The sequence below is a fragment of the Ailuropoda melanoleuca genome, chromosome 12 (genome assembly GCF_002007445.2).
Source record: "Ailuropoda melanoleuca isolate Jingjing chromosome 12, ASM200744v2, whole genome shotgun sequence".
Taxonomy (NCBI): Eukaryota; Metazoa; Chordata; class Mammalia; order Carnivora; family Ursidae; genus Ailuropoda; species Ailuropoda melanoleuca.
The window spans coordinates 38,043,842-38,063,628 of NC_048229.1; the positions used below are offsets into that span (position 1 = coordinate 38,043,842).

General features: G+C 37.6%; 1 protein-coding gene across 1 annotated transcript in view; it reads right to left on the reverse strand.

Annotated features, from left to right (window-relative positions):
• ZNF573 (zinc finger protein 573) overlaps positions 1-19,787 on the reverse strand; it is a 70,194-nt gene that overhangs the window by 35,667 nt on the left and 14,740 nt on the right. The window contains 3 exon segments of the mRNA XM_034638440.1: positions 10,839-10,937; positions 12,023-12,155; positions 13,437-13,525. Coding sequence (XP_034494331.1) covers positions 10,839-10,937; positions 12,023-12,155; positions 13,437-13,493 — 289 coding nt within the window. The 5' untranslated portion in view covers positions 13,494-13,525.

A 19,787-nucleotide genomic window follows, 5' to 3' on the forward strand; every position in this document is an offset into this window, starting at 1 on the left:
GCCACAAATATTTAATATGAATCCCTCAGGACAGAAAGTAATTTCCAATCTACAAAAATACTGGGTAGAGAATAAACAAACTGTATAGTGGGCAGTATTGAGATAAGTTCAAAAGATGGCTAATTTTGCAATATAAGTGGCCTTGTCTCTTCAAAGTGTTAGTATCATAAATAAAGGGAATGTGTTAAATGAAGAGAGATTTCAGTGTATAATAACCAGGGGAATGCACAGTCTTGCATTGGGATACTGATTTAAACAAATCAAATTGGGCCAAATAGGGTAATATGAATAGAATTTGGGTTTTGAAGATGCAATAAAATAAAAATGTAATAGAAATAGAAAATAGAAAAATCACTGATAAAGAAATCAGGTTATAAAACAGTAAGAATATGGCGTCTCTTTGGTAAAAAGAAAAACATGTATAGGCATGCATGTATTATATCCACTAAGGTGTTATAGTGGTAGGAATAAGATATTTTAATATTTAAAATTTTTTTTACCTGTCTCTATTTTCTAATTCTCCACAGTGCACATGGGAGATTGCTTAACAAGGGTTATTAATTTTGTGCTCATCTATTAACACAGCATGAAATAAACCAAATATCTATACAATCCAAAGTCTGAGTGAAACATTTAATAAACAAGGATCTAGAACTTTGTGGCTATAAGCCAAATATTGCAGAATTCAGTTCCTTTTCAGTCACAGACAAATTACTTATAAAAATAGACCATAAACTGGGCTACAAAGCAAGTCTCAACATATTTCAAAGGATCAAAACCATACAGATTATGTTGCCCAATCACAAGTTATGCTAGAAATCAATATTACAAAACCAACTAGATTATAACATATATTGGGAAATTAAAAAATGCTTGTAGTTGATCAATACACTATGTAAATTGTGCCCTATGATGTAATAATAGTTACAAACTTCAAAAAGCAATGTTTTAACTGAAAATTAAAGGCCAAAGGAACTGCACATAGGAACTACCGAGTTAGTAATTGTTTCTCATGGGGATGGATGATGGATGGTGGGAGCCAGTTTTCTCACTATTAGAGAAAAAAGTGAACAAGACAAGAAGGCTAGAATGACCCTGAGATACTGGATGAGAGTTGGAGACATCAGTTTGAGCTCATGTTTAGCTTAATGTAGATACAGACAGATAGATAATAAAACGATTACAGCTATAGGTTAGTACACATGGGTGAATACACATACATTTACTGCCAGATTAGGTCGTGTAGAGGGCATAGAGGCAGTGGCATACTGACAGCAATGAGTATACCTAGCACCCCAATCTTGGTTTCTAAATACTACTTTCCAATAAAAGGAACCTGGGCTCTTAGGAGAAATGGCAGACTCTAGGAGCAGGCAAGGGGAAAAAACAAAATGAATCTGAAAATCGTATCAGGAAAGAAATCTTCAAAAAACAAAAGGATGGGGGATATTAATGGACACAGGAACCAAACTAAAAAAGCTATCTGTGTCCAAAGCAAAAGAAAGAACATAACATGTAATTAGAACTCCAAGTGTAAAATAAATAGGAGCCCACACTTAAAGGGAGAAGAGACAAATCTTTTATACAGAATTCCAGATAAAATATATAGATTTTCTACCCTACATAAACTTAATTCCCAATCCTGCACCCCTACCCACAGGGCAAGCTATACTTAGTGGGCTTCTTCTAAAGAGTGGAGTATGAAAAAGGAAAAACAGTAACTTTGGAGTGGAGAAAAGTTAACATCACCAGTGATGTCACATGGATATGATGTACCCCTCATATGATGTGATGAAAGGGACATTTCACTTCTGTTGCAGTCTTTATAAAAACCTCTATCTCCAGCCTAATCCTGAGAAAAACAACAGACCCAGACTGGGGATATTCTGAAGGATACCTGGCAGGGTCTGTCAAGACAGTCAAATTCCTGCAAGACAAGGAAAGACTGAAAAACTGTCACAAACCAGAGAGACATGACAAATTAATGCAATATGCTACCCTGAATGGAAGGATCCTGGAACAGAAAAATGACATTAATGGAAAAAAAGGTGAAATATACAAATGGAGCCAAGGGTTTTTAATACCAATGTCATTTTCTTAGTTTCGACAAATGCAGGTTAATGATGTAAGATTTTAACAATGGTAGAAATCAGGAGAGGCATAGACAGGAAGTCTCTCTACTATCTTAGTAATGTTCCATAAATATAGAATCAATCTAAAATAAAGTTCACTAAAAAAAAAATAATTACACACCACTTCGGTAGTATTCTGGGCAAAAATGTTCCACCTTATTCTAATTATAGGAAGAAAACTTCAAACGTAGAATGCAGAAATTCCATAAGAAAACTAAACTGGATGCTACAAAATAATCAAACTCAAAGTGAAAAAAAAGGTAGGACAACAGTAAGATAAAAAGCCTAACACCCAAATGCAGTGCAGTGTATGAATCTGGAATGGATCCTGGAAATAAACTTTACAAATGATATTTTTTGGAAAAAGTTCAAAAATTTAAATATGGACTCTATATTAGATGGTAAGCTGAACTGCCATGATAATAATAGTGTGCCTTTATAGAAGAAAGCCTTTATTCTTAGGACAGGCACACAGAAGTGCTTGAGAGGTGAAATTTAATGATTAACCGCTACTTACCATCAAGTGAGCTGAGAAGAAAGGTGCATATAGAGAGAGAAAAAGGCAAAATGTTAATAACCAAAGTTAAATCTATGTGAAGGGTAATTAACTACATATATATTTTTAATATTCTCATTTGGCTTGATAATTTTTAAAAACAAAAAGCTGGGAGAAAGAAAGAAAATAGTGTATCTAAGGCAGTATTTTCTAAATTTCCGTATAGAAAATATTTTGAACCAAATTATAACATCTGCATCCATTTATATTTAACATAGTTGAAGTAGAAAAAAATTATATAACAGATTTAAATACATATGAGAAAAGAAAACCTGAAAATTGACGATCTAAACATTTATTGCAAGAAGCTACAGAAAGAGCAACAAAATGAAAACAAAGCAGAAAGAAAGATAAAGGTACTTTTACAAAATAGTGCCCACAAATAACACAGAAGATCCACAATGCCAAATATTGTAATTTTAAAGCAATGTCACTAATGTGATTCTCTCAAAATTAATAAAAGGGAAAGGAGACAGCATTAATATCCAATGCAGGAATGCCAGCTAACAGGGACCTCACTTATGGGCCATCTATACCTCACAAATGCAGTAAAATGACATGAAAAAACACTGTTAATAACCTGGATGAAACACATAAGTCTCTAGAAAATAGCCTCTACAAAGTCAACAGACAGAAACCTTCAACAATTCTAGCGTTACATAATCTGAATAACTTTTATTATTTTACAAATTTTATTTATTTGTAAGTAATCTCTATCCTAAACATGGGGTTCAAATCCATGATCCTGAGATCAAGAGTCACGTGTTCTACTGACTGAGCCAGCCAGGCACCCCAATCCAATTAAGTTTTTAAAAAATCTACAGGGGTGTCTGGGTGGCTCAGTCGGTTAAGCATCTGACTTCAGCTCAGGTCACGATCTTGGGGTCCTGGGACTGAGCCACCACGTTGGGCTCCCTGCTCAGTGGGGAGTCTGCTTGTCCCTCTATCCCTCCCCCTGCTCGTGTTCTCTGTCTCTCAAATATATCAATAAAATCTTTTTAAAAAGTGACTCTTGATTTCAGCTCAGGTCATGATCTCCGGGTTGTGAGACTGAGCTCTGTATGGGGCTCACACACTAGGTGTGGAGCCTGAGATTCTCTTTCTCCCTCTCTCCCTCCCCTCCCCACCTCTGTCTCAAAAAAACAAAAAACAAAAAAACCAAAAAAAACTACAATGGTAACTGAAGGTCCAGATGGTTTTTCTGGCATATTCTTCAAACGTTCCAAAAGTGGGGAGAAAGCATACATTCTCCTCAACACAAAGCTAATGTAACTGTTATATCCAACCTTAAAAAGGATAATAAACAAGGAAGACTACAGGCTAATCTCATTCATGAAACCTAAATAAAATATTAAAAATTCCAATCTAGCAATATTAAAAAGGGATAATATAGCAACACACCATGACTGGAACTAGACTCCAGAATTCAGTCACTCAATAAACAGAATTCACACAGTAAGAGAACCATGGAGAAAAAAATAATATGATATGTCAATAAATGCAGAAAGAGTAATTCCTGAGAACAATTTTAAAAATTATGTAAAACAGAACCTCCTCTCTGTTGTATATAAACTTTTAAAGACACACTTTTTTTTTTTAAGATTTTATTTATTTGAGAAAGAGTGAGAGCAAACAGGGGGCGGGGGAGGGACAAGCAGACTGCACTGAGTGCAGAGACTGATACAGAGCTTGATCTCAAGACCCAGAGACCATGACCTGAACTGAAATCAAGAGTCTGACACTCAGTGGACTGCAACACCCAGGTGCCCCAAAAAACACACCCTTGGGAAGCCTGGCTAGCTTAGTCAAAAGAGCATGCAACTCTTGCTCCTGGGTTGTGAGTTTGAGCCCCACATTGGGTGTAGAGATTACATACGTACATACATAAACTTAAAAAAAAAAACCACACCCTTATTTGTGGAGATATCCTATTCTTAGGAGATGTTTGCTGAATGATTCATGGGTCAAGTCATGATACCTAAGACATGCCTTCAAATACCTGCGTAAACGTGGTATAGAGAGAAATAAAGAAGATATGGCAAAAACTTATCAGTGGGTGATCTATGTAAATGTCATTTTCACTGTGAGGCTCTTTCAATAGTAAAGAATTTTACTTTTTTTTTTTTTTTTTAGTAGGCTCCATGCCCAACATGGGGCTTGAACTCAAGACCGTGAGATCAAGAGTTGCATGCCCTACCAATTGAGCCAGTCAGGCAGCCCTAATTTTACTATTAAAGAGCAAGAAGAACCAACTGCCTTTACTGGGCAAGTGTGCTGGGGTTTTCTTATAGACATCAGGAACTTTTGGTATCTTGCCTTTAAGATATGCTAGGATGTGGATTTTTGTCTAGATTTACTACTTTTTCACTCCTTTGCCCTTTTTGAAGGAAATATTAGGAGACAAGTAACAGAAGGCTATAACTGCTTTTACCCATACAGCTAAGGCTCCAAAATTGTTCCAGATCATTGAAAATGAAGGAAAACTTGCTAATTCTCTTGTAATTCTTACGAAAAAATACTAATATCTAAACCTGATAAGAGACATTAAAAGAAAATATGGGCCAAAATAACTTACGAATATCAAGAGAAAACATATAAAATACTAGCAAAGAAGAATCCAAGCAAACAGGAGCTCAGGGATACGTCCACAACATAAAACACACACACACACACACACACACACACACACACACACACACACACATCCTTGGTTCTAAAGTTGGTTTATTATGTGAGGAAACACTACAGGCATTTCTGCCGAGATCAAGAACAAATCAAGGAAGTGACTGTCTCTGCAACTATTCAAGACTGTACTAAAGATATTAGCCATTCAATCAGACAAGATAAATCAGAGGTAGAAAAGGAGGTAAAGAAGAAATAAAATTATAAAAAAAAAGAAATAAAATGACCATTATAACATAGATGGTGTAATAGTATACCAGGTTATAAAGTCAACTTACTAAAATCAAGGGTACCAATCTAAAACCAAAATTAAGAAAGAAATGCCATTTACAGTTATATCAAAAGAATAAAATATGTAGGATTAAACTGAACAAAAGAAGCCTGAGATCTATACACTGACAATTTAAAAATATTGTGGAAAGAAATTAAATACCTAAATAAAAGGAGAGACCTCTCAGGTTCATGAGATGCAGTGCTGTTAAGATTGTAAAATTCTGCAAACCGATCAACAGATGCAATGCAGTCCATATCAAAATGTCAACTGCTTTTGTTGCTGAAAATGACAAGCTGATCATATGGAAATATAGGAGACTCTAAACAGCCAAAATAATCTTGAAGAAAAAAAAAAGAAAGGAACAAAGCAACAGTACTCACACTTCCTTATTTCAAAGCTTAGTACAATGCTACAATAAATCAAGACATTATGGTGCCAGCATAAAGACAGATATATAGATCAATGGATAGAATTCAGAGTCCCGAAATAAAATCTCCATTTATGATCAATTCATTACTGAAAAGGGATCCAACAAAATTCAATGGAGTCTTTTTAGCAACAGTGAGGGAACAAGTGGATATTCACATACAAAAGAATGAAGCTGGAGCCTTACACTTTAAAGCACACATGAAAATTAACTCAAAATGGGTCAAAGACTTAAATGTTAGAGCTAAAACTAGTAACTTCTTAGAAAAATACATAGCAGTACATTTTTGAGACCTTGGATTACACAATGATTTCCTAAGTATGATACCGAAATCAAAGCAACAAAAGAAATAATAGAATGGAACAGAATATTATTTGGCCAGAATAAAAGAATGGAATTGATATTACATTGATGAATCTCAAAAACATTATGAAAGAAGCCATTCACAAAAGTCTACATGTTGTATGATTCCATGTATATAAAATACTCCTGATAGTCAAATCTACAGACAGAAAGGAGACTAGTGGTTACCAGATGCTGAGAGTAGGGTATAGAGGGTGTCAGATTTCTTTTTGGGGTGATGGAATTAAATACTGGTGATGGTTGCACAAAATTTTGATTATATCAAAAAACACTGACTTGTTCACTTTATTTTTTTTTAGATTTATTTACTTATTTATTTATTTGAGAGAGAGAAAAAGAGAGAGAGAGAGAATGCATAAGGACGGGGAGGGGTAGAGGGAAAGAACCTCAAGCAGACCCCCTGCTGAGCATGGAGCCCCATGTGGGGCTTGATCTCACTATGCTGAGATCATGACTTGAGCCAGTATCACTTGACCTTAGCCAAAAGGCCAAGAAGCGATGACTTGAGCCAATATCAAGAGTTGGATGGATGCTCAACTGACTGAGCCGCCCAGACGCCCCTGACTTGTTCAATTTAAAAGAATGATTTTGTGTTATGTAAATTATATATCAATAAACCTGATGAAAAAATTAAGAGTCTTCCTATTGGAAAACCATAACTAAAACTAGGTAAAGGACAAAATGGTAGCGAAAACGTGATTTGTAACAGTAAAGAACAAGATTAAATATTTAGAAAAAAATTAATAAGAAATACATAAAACCCATTCAGAAAAATTTTAAACATTCCTGAAAGACATACAAGTAGCCTCAAACAAATGGAGAAACAACACCTCTTCTTGGATTGAAAGACTTAACATTACAAAGATCTCAGTTCTTCCTAAATTAATTTGTAAATTTAGTGCAATTCAAATAAAATACCAACAAGCTTACCTTGGAGTTAGAAAAGTTAATAACTGAGTTCACATGGAAAAACAAACATTGAAAAATAGGCAGAAAAACACTGAACATCTACAAAGGGGGATAGCCCTAACAAACATTAAAATGCGCTACAATCTTACCATAATAAAAGCGATGTGTTAGAGATGCATGGATACAGGAATAAAACAGTAGAACAGAACAGAAAGCGCAGAAATAGACCCAAGAACATATGGAAATTTATTATATGATGAAAGTGGCACTTCAAATGAAGGGAGCAAAGATGGATGTTCAAATGAATGGCATTGAGACAACTGGGGTAGCCATGTAGGAAAAGATTTCCTTAGGTCCATACCTTACTTTATATACAAGAATAAACTCCAAATGGATTAGGGATTTAAAAGTAAAAAATAAAATCATACATGCAATAGAGAAAAAGATGTATATTTATCTTTAACCTTGAGATAGCTTTTAACTAAGACACAAAATTCAGAGATAATAAGAGTGATGAATTTGACTATATTAAAAAATAAATAAACTGCCATAACCAAAATAACAATAACAACAACAAAAAACCAATTGAGAAACTGGGAGGAAATATTTTCAACATATACTTCAGACAGATGGCTAATACTCCTAATATGTAAAAACACTTAAAAACTGAGGGGCAGGGGCGCCTGGGTGGCACAGCGGTTAAGCGCCTGCCTTCGGCTCAGGGCGTGATCCTGGCGTTATGGGATCGAGCCCCACATCAGGCTCCTCTGCTATGAGCCTGCTTCTTCCTCTCCCACTCCCCCTGCTTGTGTTCCCTCTCTCACTGACTGTCTCTATCTCTGTCGAATAAATAAATAAAATCTTTAAAAAAAAAAAAAACTGAGGGGCAATAAAAAGCCAGATAGAAAAATAGGGGAGAGACACAACCCAACAACTCATGAAATAGAGAAGAATGGCTCTTAAACATATGAAAAAATTTTTCACTCACTCAGAGAAAATGCAAATTGAAACAATGACAAGATACCATTTCTCACCTATCAGGTTTGTAAAAAATCAAAAGTTTAACAATACATTTTGTTGTTGAGTTTTTATTGAAGAGTATTTCTTTTTTTTTTTTTAAAGATTTTATTTATTATTTATGTGACAGAGAGACAGCCAGCGAGAGAGGGAACATAGGAGGGGAGTGGGAGAGGAAGAAGCAGGCTCCCAGCAGAGAAGCCCGATGTGGGACTCCATCCCGGAACGCCGGGATCACGCCCTGAGCCGAAGGCAGACGCTCAACGACTGCGCTACCCAGGTGCCCCTGAAGAGTATTTCTTTTTTAAAGAAAATATTTTATTTATTTATTTGACAGAGAAAGAGAGAGAGAGAGCACAAGAAGGGGGAGAGGCAAAGGGAGGGGGAGAGCAGGGAGCCTGACGTGGGGCTGGATCCCAGGACCCTGAACCAAAGGCAGATGCTTAACCGACTGAGCCCCCCAGTTGCCCCCCAGTCCTCAAAATTCTTACCCAATATCCATGAATTTTCCACTGTTATATCTTGATCTTCACCCATCCTAATCACATTGAAAGACTGGCCTTAAACTGAACTTCCAATTGTCAATAACATCCATCCTTGCATTTCCCCCTTTGAGACACTACCAAAGCTCTTTAGAGGTGGTGTTTTCCTCTACCACAGTAAGCAATAAGCTCGGTTCTGTCTGATATGCGGGGAGCCAGCATTCGATACTACCGACATATTATATATACAAGACTGTCCAGGAAGTTGTCTTGCCAAAATATACATCATATAATGTATTTTTATATATATTTAAATTTATATATATATTTAAATATATTTTATTTCTGTTATTTATAAATTTTGTATTATATAATATATAATATGATTATATATAGATAATCTAAATCTCATTACGTTTCTTTTTTTTTTTTTTAAAGATTTAATTTATTTATTCGACAGAGATAGAGACAGCCAGCGAGAGAGGGAACACAAGCAGGGGGAGTGGGAGAGAAAGCAGCAGGCTCATAGCGGAGGAGCCTGATGTGGGGCTCGATCCCACAATGCCGGGATCACGCCCTGAGCCGAAGGCAGACGCTCAACCGCTGTGCCACCCAGGCGCCCCTCATTACCTTTCTTGATCTCACTACTTATTTAGAGGATACAAAGAGGTCAGAGAACATGTTTAAGTAAATCTCAAAATGGCATCAGCAAAACAGAATGGAAGATGTTCCTTCAGCAAATAAATGGTTAGAAACAAAAGAGATGAAGAGGAAATTTAAGAGATTAAAGAAGATTTTAAAAGCATATAAAGAAATTGGAGGGAGAAAAAAAGGGAAGGAACTGATTTCCATTAAAATCAGAAGAGTGGTTACACTTAGGGGAGAAGATTGTGATTGGGCATGGACATATGAAGGGCCTCAGTGTGGACTAGAAAAGCTTTCCTTGTTTGGAAAGACTAGTTGAAAGGTATAATAGAATCTTTTGCACTATTATTTTCTTTCTGTGACTTGAAATTATTTCAAAATAAGAAGTTAAGAAAAAAAAAGTTTTATTTCCTAACTTGGGTGTTTACTGCATTTAACTCATTGAGCTAGACATGAGCTTAATGTAGCTTTCTGTATTTGACTAACATTTTTAAAAAATGGTTTAAAATTAAAAATTTAAAAACAGATAAAATAATTTATTCTAATACTTATTATTCCTAACAATTCAAGTCTAATAAAACCACATATGATCTGATGCCTCCCAACGGTGGCTTTGTTACTTATTACTCTCCCCTTAGGCCTTCTAATCCGGTCTACGATGGTGCTCCTCAAACTCAAAGCTGTCTCTGGCCCCCTTCCCTCCAGGCTCCTCATCCCTTTCCCCCCCTTCCCCAACCATCTCCTGAGCCTTCCAAGCTGTTCATTTAGGTTGAAACAGTTTTCACAAACACATGTCCTGCGCCCTTAAATCAGGTCTCCTCTCAAATGTTACCACCTCAGAAAAGTCATCCACAACCACCTTATCTAAAATGGCCCGATTTCTGCTTGCTTTCCAACATAGCTCATTCCATTGTCCAATATTATTTGTTTGTTTAGCTGTTCACTGTTCTCCTCACTCTAGTACTATGTGAATTCCACGAGAGCAAGGACCTTATGTCTTGTGCCCTATTGCTGCGTTGATATATGTGTGTGTATGCAAAGGAGGAGATAGAGAGCACTTGAATCCAGTGTATAGATAAAATATTACACTAATGAAAAATGAGATTCCCTGTCACTGAAAATGGGGTTGAAATAGAAATAAGGTGAATGGCAAATGGTGTAAAGTTGAAGTTTCTTCTATAACTCATGTTGAGACCTTGATTTCTTCCCCAGGTCACAAGCCCATGCTCCACAAGTCTTGGTGCCTTGCAGGGCTTTACAAATACCACAAAGATGTACTCCTCTCCCTTACCACATAGGCTGCTAGCTACCAGCCCTGATGGCTTCCCTTTGCCTTCCTTGTCCTCCTTACCTGTGTACTGTCTTTGTGTTTCTTCCCTCAAAATTATCCAGGGCTCTTTTCCTTGCTCCAATAAGTCAACCACATCTGGCTTAGAAATGGAATGTCCTGCTTACAAGAAAAAAAAATGCCACATGGTACAGAAATAAAAACAGAACTCACAAAATCTTTAACTTTGCTTAAATTTGTAATGAAATCAAGGTTAAATGTTACTGATACAGACTTCAGATAATAGAAGGATGAGATGATTTAAGGAACCAGGCAGGTATAGTGAAATTTTATTTTAATTTGAACTCATATAGACTCTTCCTCTTAAGAGAAAATTGAACAAAGTGATTGAAAAGATTAACAATATTTGAGGACACTCATTGGAGCAAAGGGCCTGTGCCTAGATTTTCTCCTCTAATATCTACCAAACTTGTGAGTTTGAGGAAATCATTTCAACACACTCTTCCACAATGTTGGCAAGTAAAATGGGGATGATAATACTATTATTGCTTGGTTATTTGATGATTTAATTTGTATGCATGTTTACCGCTCCCCAGGAAGAGTGTTATAATTGGGACATAAAGCCAATTATAATTATTTTATTTCCTTAAGAGGAAAACAAGAAGCATCCTGATTCACTTACAAAATATTCATTCTATTATAGATGTCAAGCTCATGAATTGTAACTTTCAACCATAAATCATATAAAATTGGTTGCAGGAAATGAAATGTGTACTCTTCAGTTTTAAATGAATATTGTTTATCCAGTCCACCGCTACAGATGTTATACAACTTTTCTCACAGCTACAGCCAATCACAAATCTACGTCTAACGACTGCCCTGCAGGTGGATCAGAGGATGACCCAGCAAATCCACAGCAATACTCAGCCTGAACACGATGGGAAACCAGGCTTCTTGGACAATAGCTATATATGGACTAAATATAAAGAATTTTTGTCCAGCCCCTTGGGAAGTAAGGAAGGGAGGCAATGACAGGAAGGGCCAGAGGGAGATGTGAATATCACTAAAAGAGGAAATGACCACGGTTGGTGGCAGAGGCACTGACAAACTGACAGACCTCAAACCATCCTCTGGGAACAAGAAAAAAAATTCAGCTTACATCTTGAAAGACAGCTTTGAAATTGCCTGTGTTGAAAGTCAACATACCACAGAGCACATTCTAAATTTCTCGTGGCAAATGAACTTACCCAATGAGACCAAGTTTCTATAGTTCTCCAACATCACATCCCTGTACAAGTCTCTCTGAATAGGGTCCAGGTATTCCCACTCCTGCCGAGAGAAGTCTATGGCCACATCCCTGAATGTCACTAATTCCTGAAACTGCAAACCCATGTAGTATGAAATTGGAAACACATTTTCAAGATGGTAAAGACAGGAGATTACAGGAGTGAATTAAAGAAAGGGAGTGATATAGTACAAGTAGACTAGAAAACCAAAGCCAAATGTCTACATATTCCTGAAGAATCTTACTGCTACAGACAAATCTTTGTAGGTTGTGGGCTATCACAAAAACTCAAACTTACTGGGGAATGGATAAAATTAAAGTTTTTTTCCTCTTCAATAAAGTATAATGCACAATCACATAGTTAGCTAGTTCCATGATGTATAAATTCTCAAAAAAAATGCAAGGTTCTAAATTATCTTCCCTTCAGAGCTAAACGAAGATGGGATTTCCCTCCCATATTGAATATAAAAATTTCTGTATTAAATAAAAACTTTTGAAAAAAGTTTGACATTCCTACAAGCTTTGAGTTCATCTTTTGTCAGAACATATCATAAACATTTTTCTTTGTTTTGACAAATTTTGGCTGTGTCACAATCCATTTTATTATAGGTATCTCAGACTTAATCCATTCCTGACATTTATACACTTGGTTGGACAAAATTTCAAAGGTCTTCATCAATTCCAGAAATCAACACATTTACACTCCTTAGGATAATATTCTCATTCATTGTCATCTTTCATCACTTACTCAACATTTTTCTTGTTTCTAACTGTATACTGATGAAGGATGAACCATAATCAAATAGATGTCACCCAAATTCAACAGATCACATTCAACCACAAAATAGATTTATTTGTCTCTCAATAATTCCTTAGAAAGATGCATGACCCAAATGTTTCCAATCATTCTACAATGTCAGGAACATGAGATACCATCACATACTAAGACTGAGACCAACTGATACCAATATCCATCTCACCTGCCTAGAAAATTCAGGTCTGTGGAGAATTTAAAAGTCTACCTGTGGTAATTAAATGGGACCAACACCTCTAATTCATCAAACCAGAGACCGATAAAGGAAACTCAAATATATCCTTCATGGGACTTCACTCCTTTACTGCTCCATCATAGCCTTTGAAGAATAAGCACAGAAGTAGATTGAGTAAATTGGATAATAAATACAAGAACTGGGTAACAAACACTCATTAAGTGGGAACTGAGCTACTTGCTATCACTTTTTTTTAATTTTAGGATGAACTGTAGAGCAGATAACTGAATGAGGGCCTCTTAAAAAGGAAGCTTTGGGTTAATTAATCAAAAAACCCACAAAGACTAAAATCATAATAGTCCAAGAAGACAGGAATAACCAACTTACACAGGTCATGGTTTTAGAAAGGTAAGACCTGATCAGTGCTCCGTGGTGTTCCTCCATTGAAAAAAATTCAAATTCCAGAGAATCCAGAGCTGAGAGAAGAAAAAAAGTTTTAGTGTTCCCAATATGACCTAATTTAATAAAATCTTTTTGTTCCCCCATTCTTCTAAAATTAGCCCCCACTACTGCACACACAATTAGGGAAAAATAGAAGATGGATCTAGGTCTCTCCCAAGTCCCAGGACACCAAACTACACAAAGGTAGTTGTAGAATAAGTCACTTCTGGCATTGAAATCAGATCCAAACACAGGAGGAGGAGATCTCCTGGACAAGCTCCCATGTTGGGAAGGCTAATCTAGTCCTGAGATTGGGCTGCTCAGTCTTTCCATGAGTGGATCCACCTGCCCTCACTCTCGCATTCCAAGGCTGAAAGAGGCCCCACCACCCAAACCAGAGGTGCTTTTATGGCCTCAGGGTCTGTTGAAGTTGGTCAATATATGGGAAATGAACACAAAGAAAGAATTGCTTAGGCCTACACTCTGTGTTTTGAGTTCAGCCAAGCTGACTACCTAAATACTAAATATTCAGGCAATAGATTACAAAGCAGCCATTAAATGCTAAATAGGAAAATATATTTAAGGACATGGAAAATATTACAGATATGCTATCAATAGAAAAATAAGGTAAAAAATAGTATAACATCATTCAATCATTTAAAAAGAGACAGACATTGGGGGACAGGGAATAGGATATTAATTGATTGAAAGGTTTGGTAATTTATCCATTTTATTACATTATTCAATCCTATGTTACAATGACTTTTTTTATAGGTGTTATCTTGGTTTTCTTTTTGTTTTAAATATATTTCATAATTATTTTAAAAACTGTCATAGAATAACTTAAAAATTTATACATACACAAATATATGTGTTAAAAGAAGCTATTCTCCAAAAAGTAGAGACTTCATTTAATTTTAAAATACTCTCCTCTTGAGCTTGTAAAAAAAGCTCTGAGTACTCTGAAGTATTCTTTACCCCAAGGAGGCTTTTTCTTGACATTTAGCCACAATGTCTTCCAGACAACTGCCAAATCAACTTATCCTACTGTCTCATTTTGCATCTAAACATCAGTTGAGGGAAAAAAATTAGAAGGCAAAAGTTTACACAATAAATCCCACTTATCTCCAGAGAGATTCCATGGGCTCAGTATAACTTATTCATACTTTATAGTAATGGCCAGAATCCAACCATTGTCACTTTCTCATGAATTCCCAAGGTATGCCACCTCTCTTTAGTGGTGTGTACCATATACTGACTTATATGTATTCCTATTCGTAGTTTATGTCCCGTTAGATTACTGGCACTTAAAAGTAACAGCTAAAGGGGTGCCTGGGTGGCTTAGTCGGGTGACTCAGTGGGTTAAATGTCTGACTCTAGATTTCAGCTCCCTGCTGAGCATGGAGACTGCTTAAGATTCTCTTTCTTCCTCTGTGCCCCCAACAAGTCCACTCATGTATGTTCTCTCTCTCTAAAAAAAGAAAGAAAGAAGAAGAAAGAAAGAAAGAAAGAAAGAAAGAAAGAGCTAAATATGTTTAGTCATTTAATCAACTCAAATGCTAATATCACAGGGTCAGATAATATTGTAGGCCCTTAAAATGTCGGATTTCTTATATGAAAGTCCACTATTAAAAATTTATCCTAGGGAAATAAAAATAGAGGTACACAAATTATATGCAGAAGAATGTTTTTCAGAGAATTTTTTTTATAACAAAAAACTGAAAACATGTAAAAGTAGGCAACATGTTAAAAGAATTATGTTGTGGGGTGCCTGGGTGGCTCAATCCATGGTGGACTCTTGATTTCTGTTCAGGTCATGATCTCAGGGTCATGAGATCGAGCCCTGCCTTGAGCCCCAGAAATGGGCTCAGCAACCAGCAGGGAGTCTGTTAGAGATTCTTTCCCTCCCTTTCCCTCTGCACTCCCCCTGACCACTGGTGCTTGCTCTCTCAAATCAATCAATCAATCTTAAGAAAAAAGAATTATGTTGTAATATATTCTGGCAAACTATTCCATTATTAATAATTACGATTTTGGTTCACACAAACAAGTGAAGAAAAACACCTGTGATGAATTACTGAGTGAGGCAGGTAGCTTTTTTTTTTTCCTTTTTCAAAGATTTTATTTATTTATTTGACAGAGAGAGAGATAGTGAGAGAGGGAACACAAGCAGGGGGAGTGGGAAAGGGAGAAACAGGCTTCCCACTGAGCAGGAAGCCCAACTCGAGTCTTGATCCCAGCACCCTGGGATCATGACCTGAGCCGAAGGCAGGTGCTTAACAACTGAGCCACCCAGGCGTCCTGGGCAGGTAGCTTTTAAAAATAATCAATATTTGAGAGGTGGTCTCTTGCTGTAAAGAATATAGAATGTTGTCAGACTTTTAGGACATGAATTTCAGATTTAAACTCTGATATTTACTAACATGCCAGTCCCTTGAAGTCTCATTGGTAAATTGGGAAAGAATATCATATAGCATATAAAATAGTCTGAAGATTAAGTAATCTACATAAAATATTTCATAAAATAATTGCTTAATTTAAGTTAGTTATTATTATTATTATTAAAGTGGAGAAATTTTGGGGCACCTGGGTGGCTCAGCCAGTTAAGCATCTGCCTGCCTTTGGCTCAGGTCATGATCCCGGGAGTCCCAGGATCAGGCTCCCCACTGAGTAAGGAGTCTGCTTCTCCCTCTGACCCTCCCCCATCTTGTGCTCTCTCTCTCTCTCTCTCTCTCTCTCAAACAAATAAAATCTTTAAAAAAAGATAAAGTGGAGAAACCTCCAAGTTCCTTAATTTACTGTTTTAGAAGAAACACAATTCTGCTAATTCCATTTTTTCTTACAATAAAATTTAAGTTCCTTTGGCCCGCATTCTTATACTGGTAACTAAAAAAATGTCAAGGCCTAGCTTTAAGCATGCAATTCTCCTCAATAACCAATATCAACAGAAAAGATTCTCAAACACTGTAGGAAAAAATATGCCCATCCTCTGCCCCAGGCAGTTTCAGAAAAATCATTTCGGCATCCTAAAGGAGCTCAGAGAATCTGATCTGATCAGGTGCCAAATTAAGAATTTAGTGAGTGTCTAAATATTGTTTTTTAGGGGCACCTGGGTGGCTCAGTCGTTAGGCATCTGCCTTTGGCTCAGGTCATGACCCCAGCAACCTGGGATCGAGCCTCGCATCGGGCTCCCTGCTCAACGGGAAGCCTGCTTCTCCCTCTCCCACTCCCTCTGCTTGTGTTCCTTCTCTCACTGTCTCTCTCTCTGTCAAATAAATAAATAAAATCTTTAAAAAAATTAAAATTAAAAAATATTGTCTTTTTAAATAAGGTGAAGATTTATCTGATTATTCATAACTTTTACTACCTATCCCATCTTTCTGTTAACATAAATCTATCATTGGAAACGTTGTTCATACAAGATACTTGGAGTAACCCAGACATCAGATCTTTTCTATATTCTCTGAAATGATATTTAATCTCATTTTTTAAAAAATGATTTTATTTTTATTCAAAGATTTATTTATTTGAGAGAGAGAGTGCACAAGTGGGAAGGGAAGACAGAGAAAAAGAGAAAACCTCAAGCAGACTCCAAACTGAGCACAGAGCCTGACACAGGGCTCGATCTCATGACCCTGAGATCAAGACAGCCAAAACTAAGAGTCCGATGCCCAACCAACTGAGCCACCCAGGCACCCCTAAAAAAACAGATCTTAAAATGCTATGTTAGGGGTACCTGGGTGGCTCAGTTGGTTAAGTGCCTGCCTTCGGCTCAGGTCATGATCCCAGGGTCCTGGGATTTACCCCACACTGGGCTCCCTGCTGAGCAGGGAGCCTGCTTCTCCCTTTCCCTCTGCCTCTGCCTGCAGCTCCCCCAGCTCGTGCTCTCTCTCTAACAAATGAATAAAACCTTTAAAAAAAATGCTATGTTGCTGATGACCCCATTTTCTGGTAATTGATTTTAACTGACAAATCTATGCTCCTAAGAGGTGAAAATACTCAGAAAGGTACTGTAAACCTAAGGGGGAAAAAACTGCAAATAAGCAGAACTCTAGTTAGCAAATTTGGCTCTTAGAGGGATATGCATTTGCAGTTCTGAAACTACTTTATGTGTGTTGTACAAATAGAGCATAAAGGAACTTTGATTTTCACTCTCCATAGGAGGCTAGGATGTTGGGGCACCTGGGTGACTCAGTCATTAAGCGTCTGCCTTCAGCTCAGGGTGTGATCCTGGCGTTCTGGGATCAAGCCCCACATCAGGCTCCTCACTGGGAGCCTGCTTCTTCCTCTCCCACTCCCCCTGCTTGTGTTCCCTCTCTCACTGGCTGTCTCTCTGTCTGTCAAATAAATTAAATAAAATCTTTTTAAAAAAATAGGAGGCTAGGATGCACCTTTTTGGTGCTGGATTGGAGTTATCAGTATGAACTCATGTTACAGGTAGATAGATAGATACAGAAATATAGACATGTCTACACAGACTAGTATCCATACATACATTTCCCAGCTTTGTCTGTTGAGAGGACCTAGAAAGCAGTGATGCCTCAGTATCAATGAGCACATCTAGCACCCAGATTTTGTTTTCTAAATACTATTCTCCAATAAAAAAAACCAAGGCTCCCTGGAGAAATGACTGATTCTAGGACCGAAGCAGAGAAAAATACAAAATGAACCTGGAATGTTATAGTGTCAGAAAGGAAGTATTCACAAAAGAACAGTGGCATATTGAAGACACAGGAACCAATCTGAAAGAGTTCCCAGAGACCAAATCTGCAATAATTTGAGCAAGAAAATAATGGCAGTACCAGACTGTAACCCACAGAATAAAATGTATATCTGTGAGTCCATATTTACATGTAAAAAACATGACTGAATAAACAAGTAACAGAGGCAGAAAGGACAAATCTTCCTTAGGGAACAATTCCAAATAATTTATATGTGGAGTTTAATTATAATAACACAAAACTGGAACAACCAAAATGTCAACAGGAGAAAGGATGAATACAATATGATATATCCATGTAATGGAATACTATTCAACTATATTTTGGATTGAACTGATACAACAACATGGATGAATCTCAAAATAATTATACTGAATGGAAGAAACAAGACAAAGTTCATACTGTTTGATTCTATTTGTATACAAATCTAGAAAGTGTAAACTAATTTACGTTAACAGACAGCAGATGAATAATTGCTTGGAGGCAGAGTGGGAGGGGACAGAAAGGGTTGGGAGGGAAGGATTACCAAGGCTCTTGGGGGTGATGATTTCATGGATATGTACACATTTCACAATGAATCCACTTGTACCTATGTGTGGTGGTAGATGTTAACCAGACTTATTGTAGCGATCATTTCACAATGTTACAAATATCAAGTCCTTATATTGTTTACCTGGAACTAATATACAGTAAATTGCTGATTGTAAATTGTAAATTATTATAAATGTAAATGGACTAAACACTCCAATTGAAATAAATACATTGTCACAAGGGATAGAGAAACAATAGTTTGAGAAAACTAAGGAATGTCTTCAGTCCTCATGTTCTTTACATTAAATCCTATCATACGTGGGATGCCTGGGTGGCTCAGTCGTTTAGTGTCTGCCTTCAGCTTAGGTCATGATCCCAGCATTCTGGGATCAAGCCCCGCATCGGGCTCCCTGCTCAGTGGGAAGCCTGCTTCTCCCTCTCCCACTCCGCCTGCTGGTGTTCCCTCTCTCGCTGCACCTCTCTCTGTCAAATTAAAAAAAAAAATCCGGAGGAGGTTAAGATGGCGGAGGAGTAGGGGACCCCTTTTTCAGCCGGTCCCCTGAGTTGAGCTGGATAGGTACCACCAGCAGAAACATCCACAGAATCAGCCTGAGATGCAGGAAGATACATCTGGATCTCTACAAATGAACATCTCCAGCGCTGAGTATCGAGGTACGAAGCGGGGAGCCGTGAAACCACGCACAGATATCGGAAGCTAAACAGAAGGGGGAGGGAGCCGCCGTGTCAGGGCGCCGGGAAGCGGTAGCCACCTACACGGGGGAGCGGACAGACCACGGACCCACACGCTTGAGACAGCAGACTGAGAAGGGAGCTCCGGGAGCGCNACGCTTGAGACAGCAGACTGAGAAGGGAGCTCCGGGAGCGCACGCGGGACGGCTGGCGATTGGCGGGCCACCTGCACGGGGGAGCAGGCGGACTCGCGGACAGCACCCACGAGACAGCAGACTTAGAAGGCGAGCTCCAGGAGCGTGCGCGCAGGGCGGCTGGCGGGCCACCTGCACCGGGGAGCGGGCGGACCGCGGAC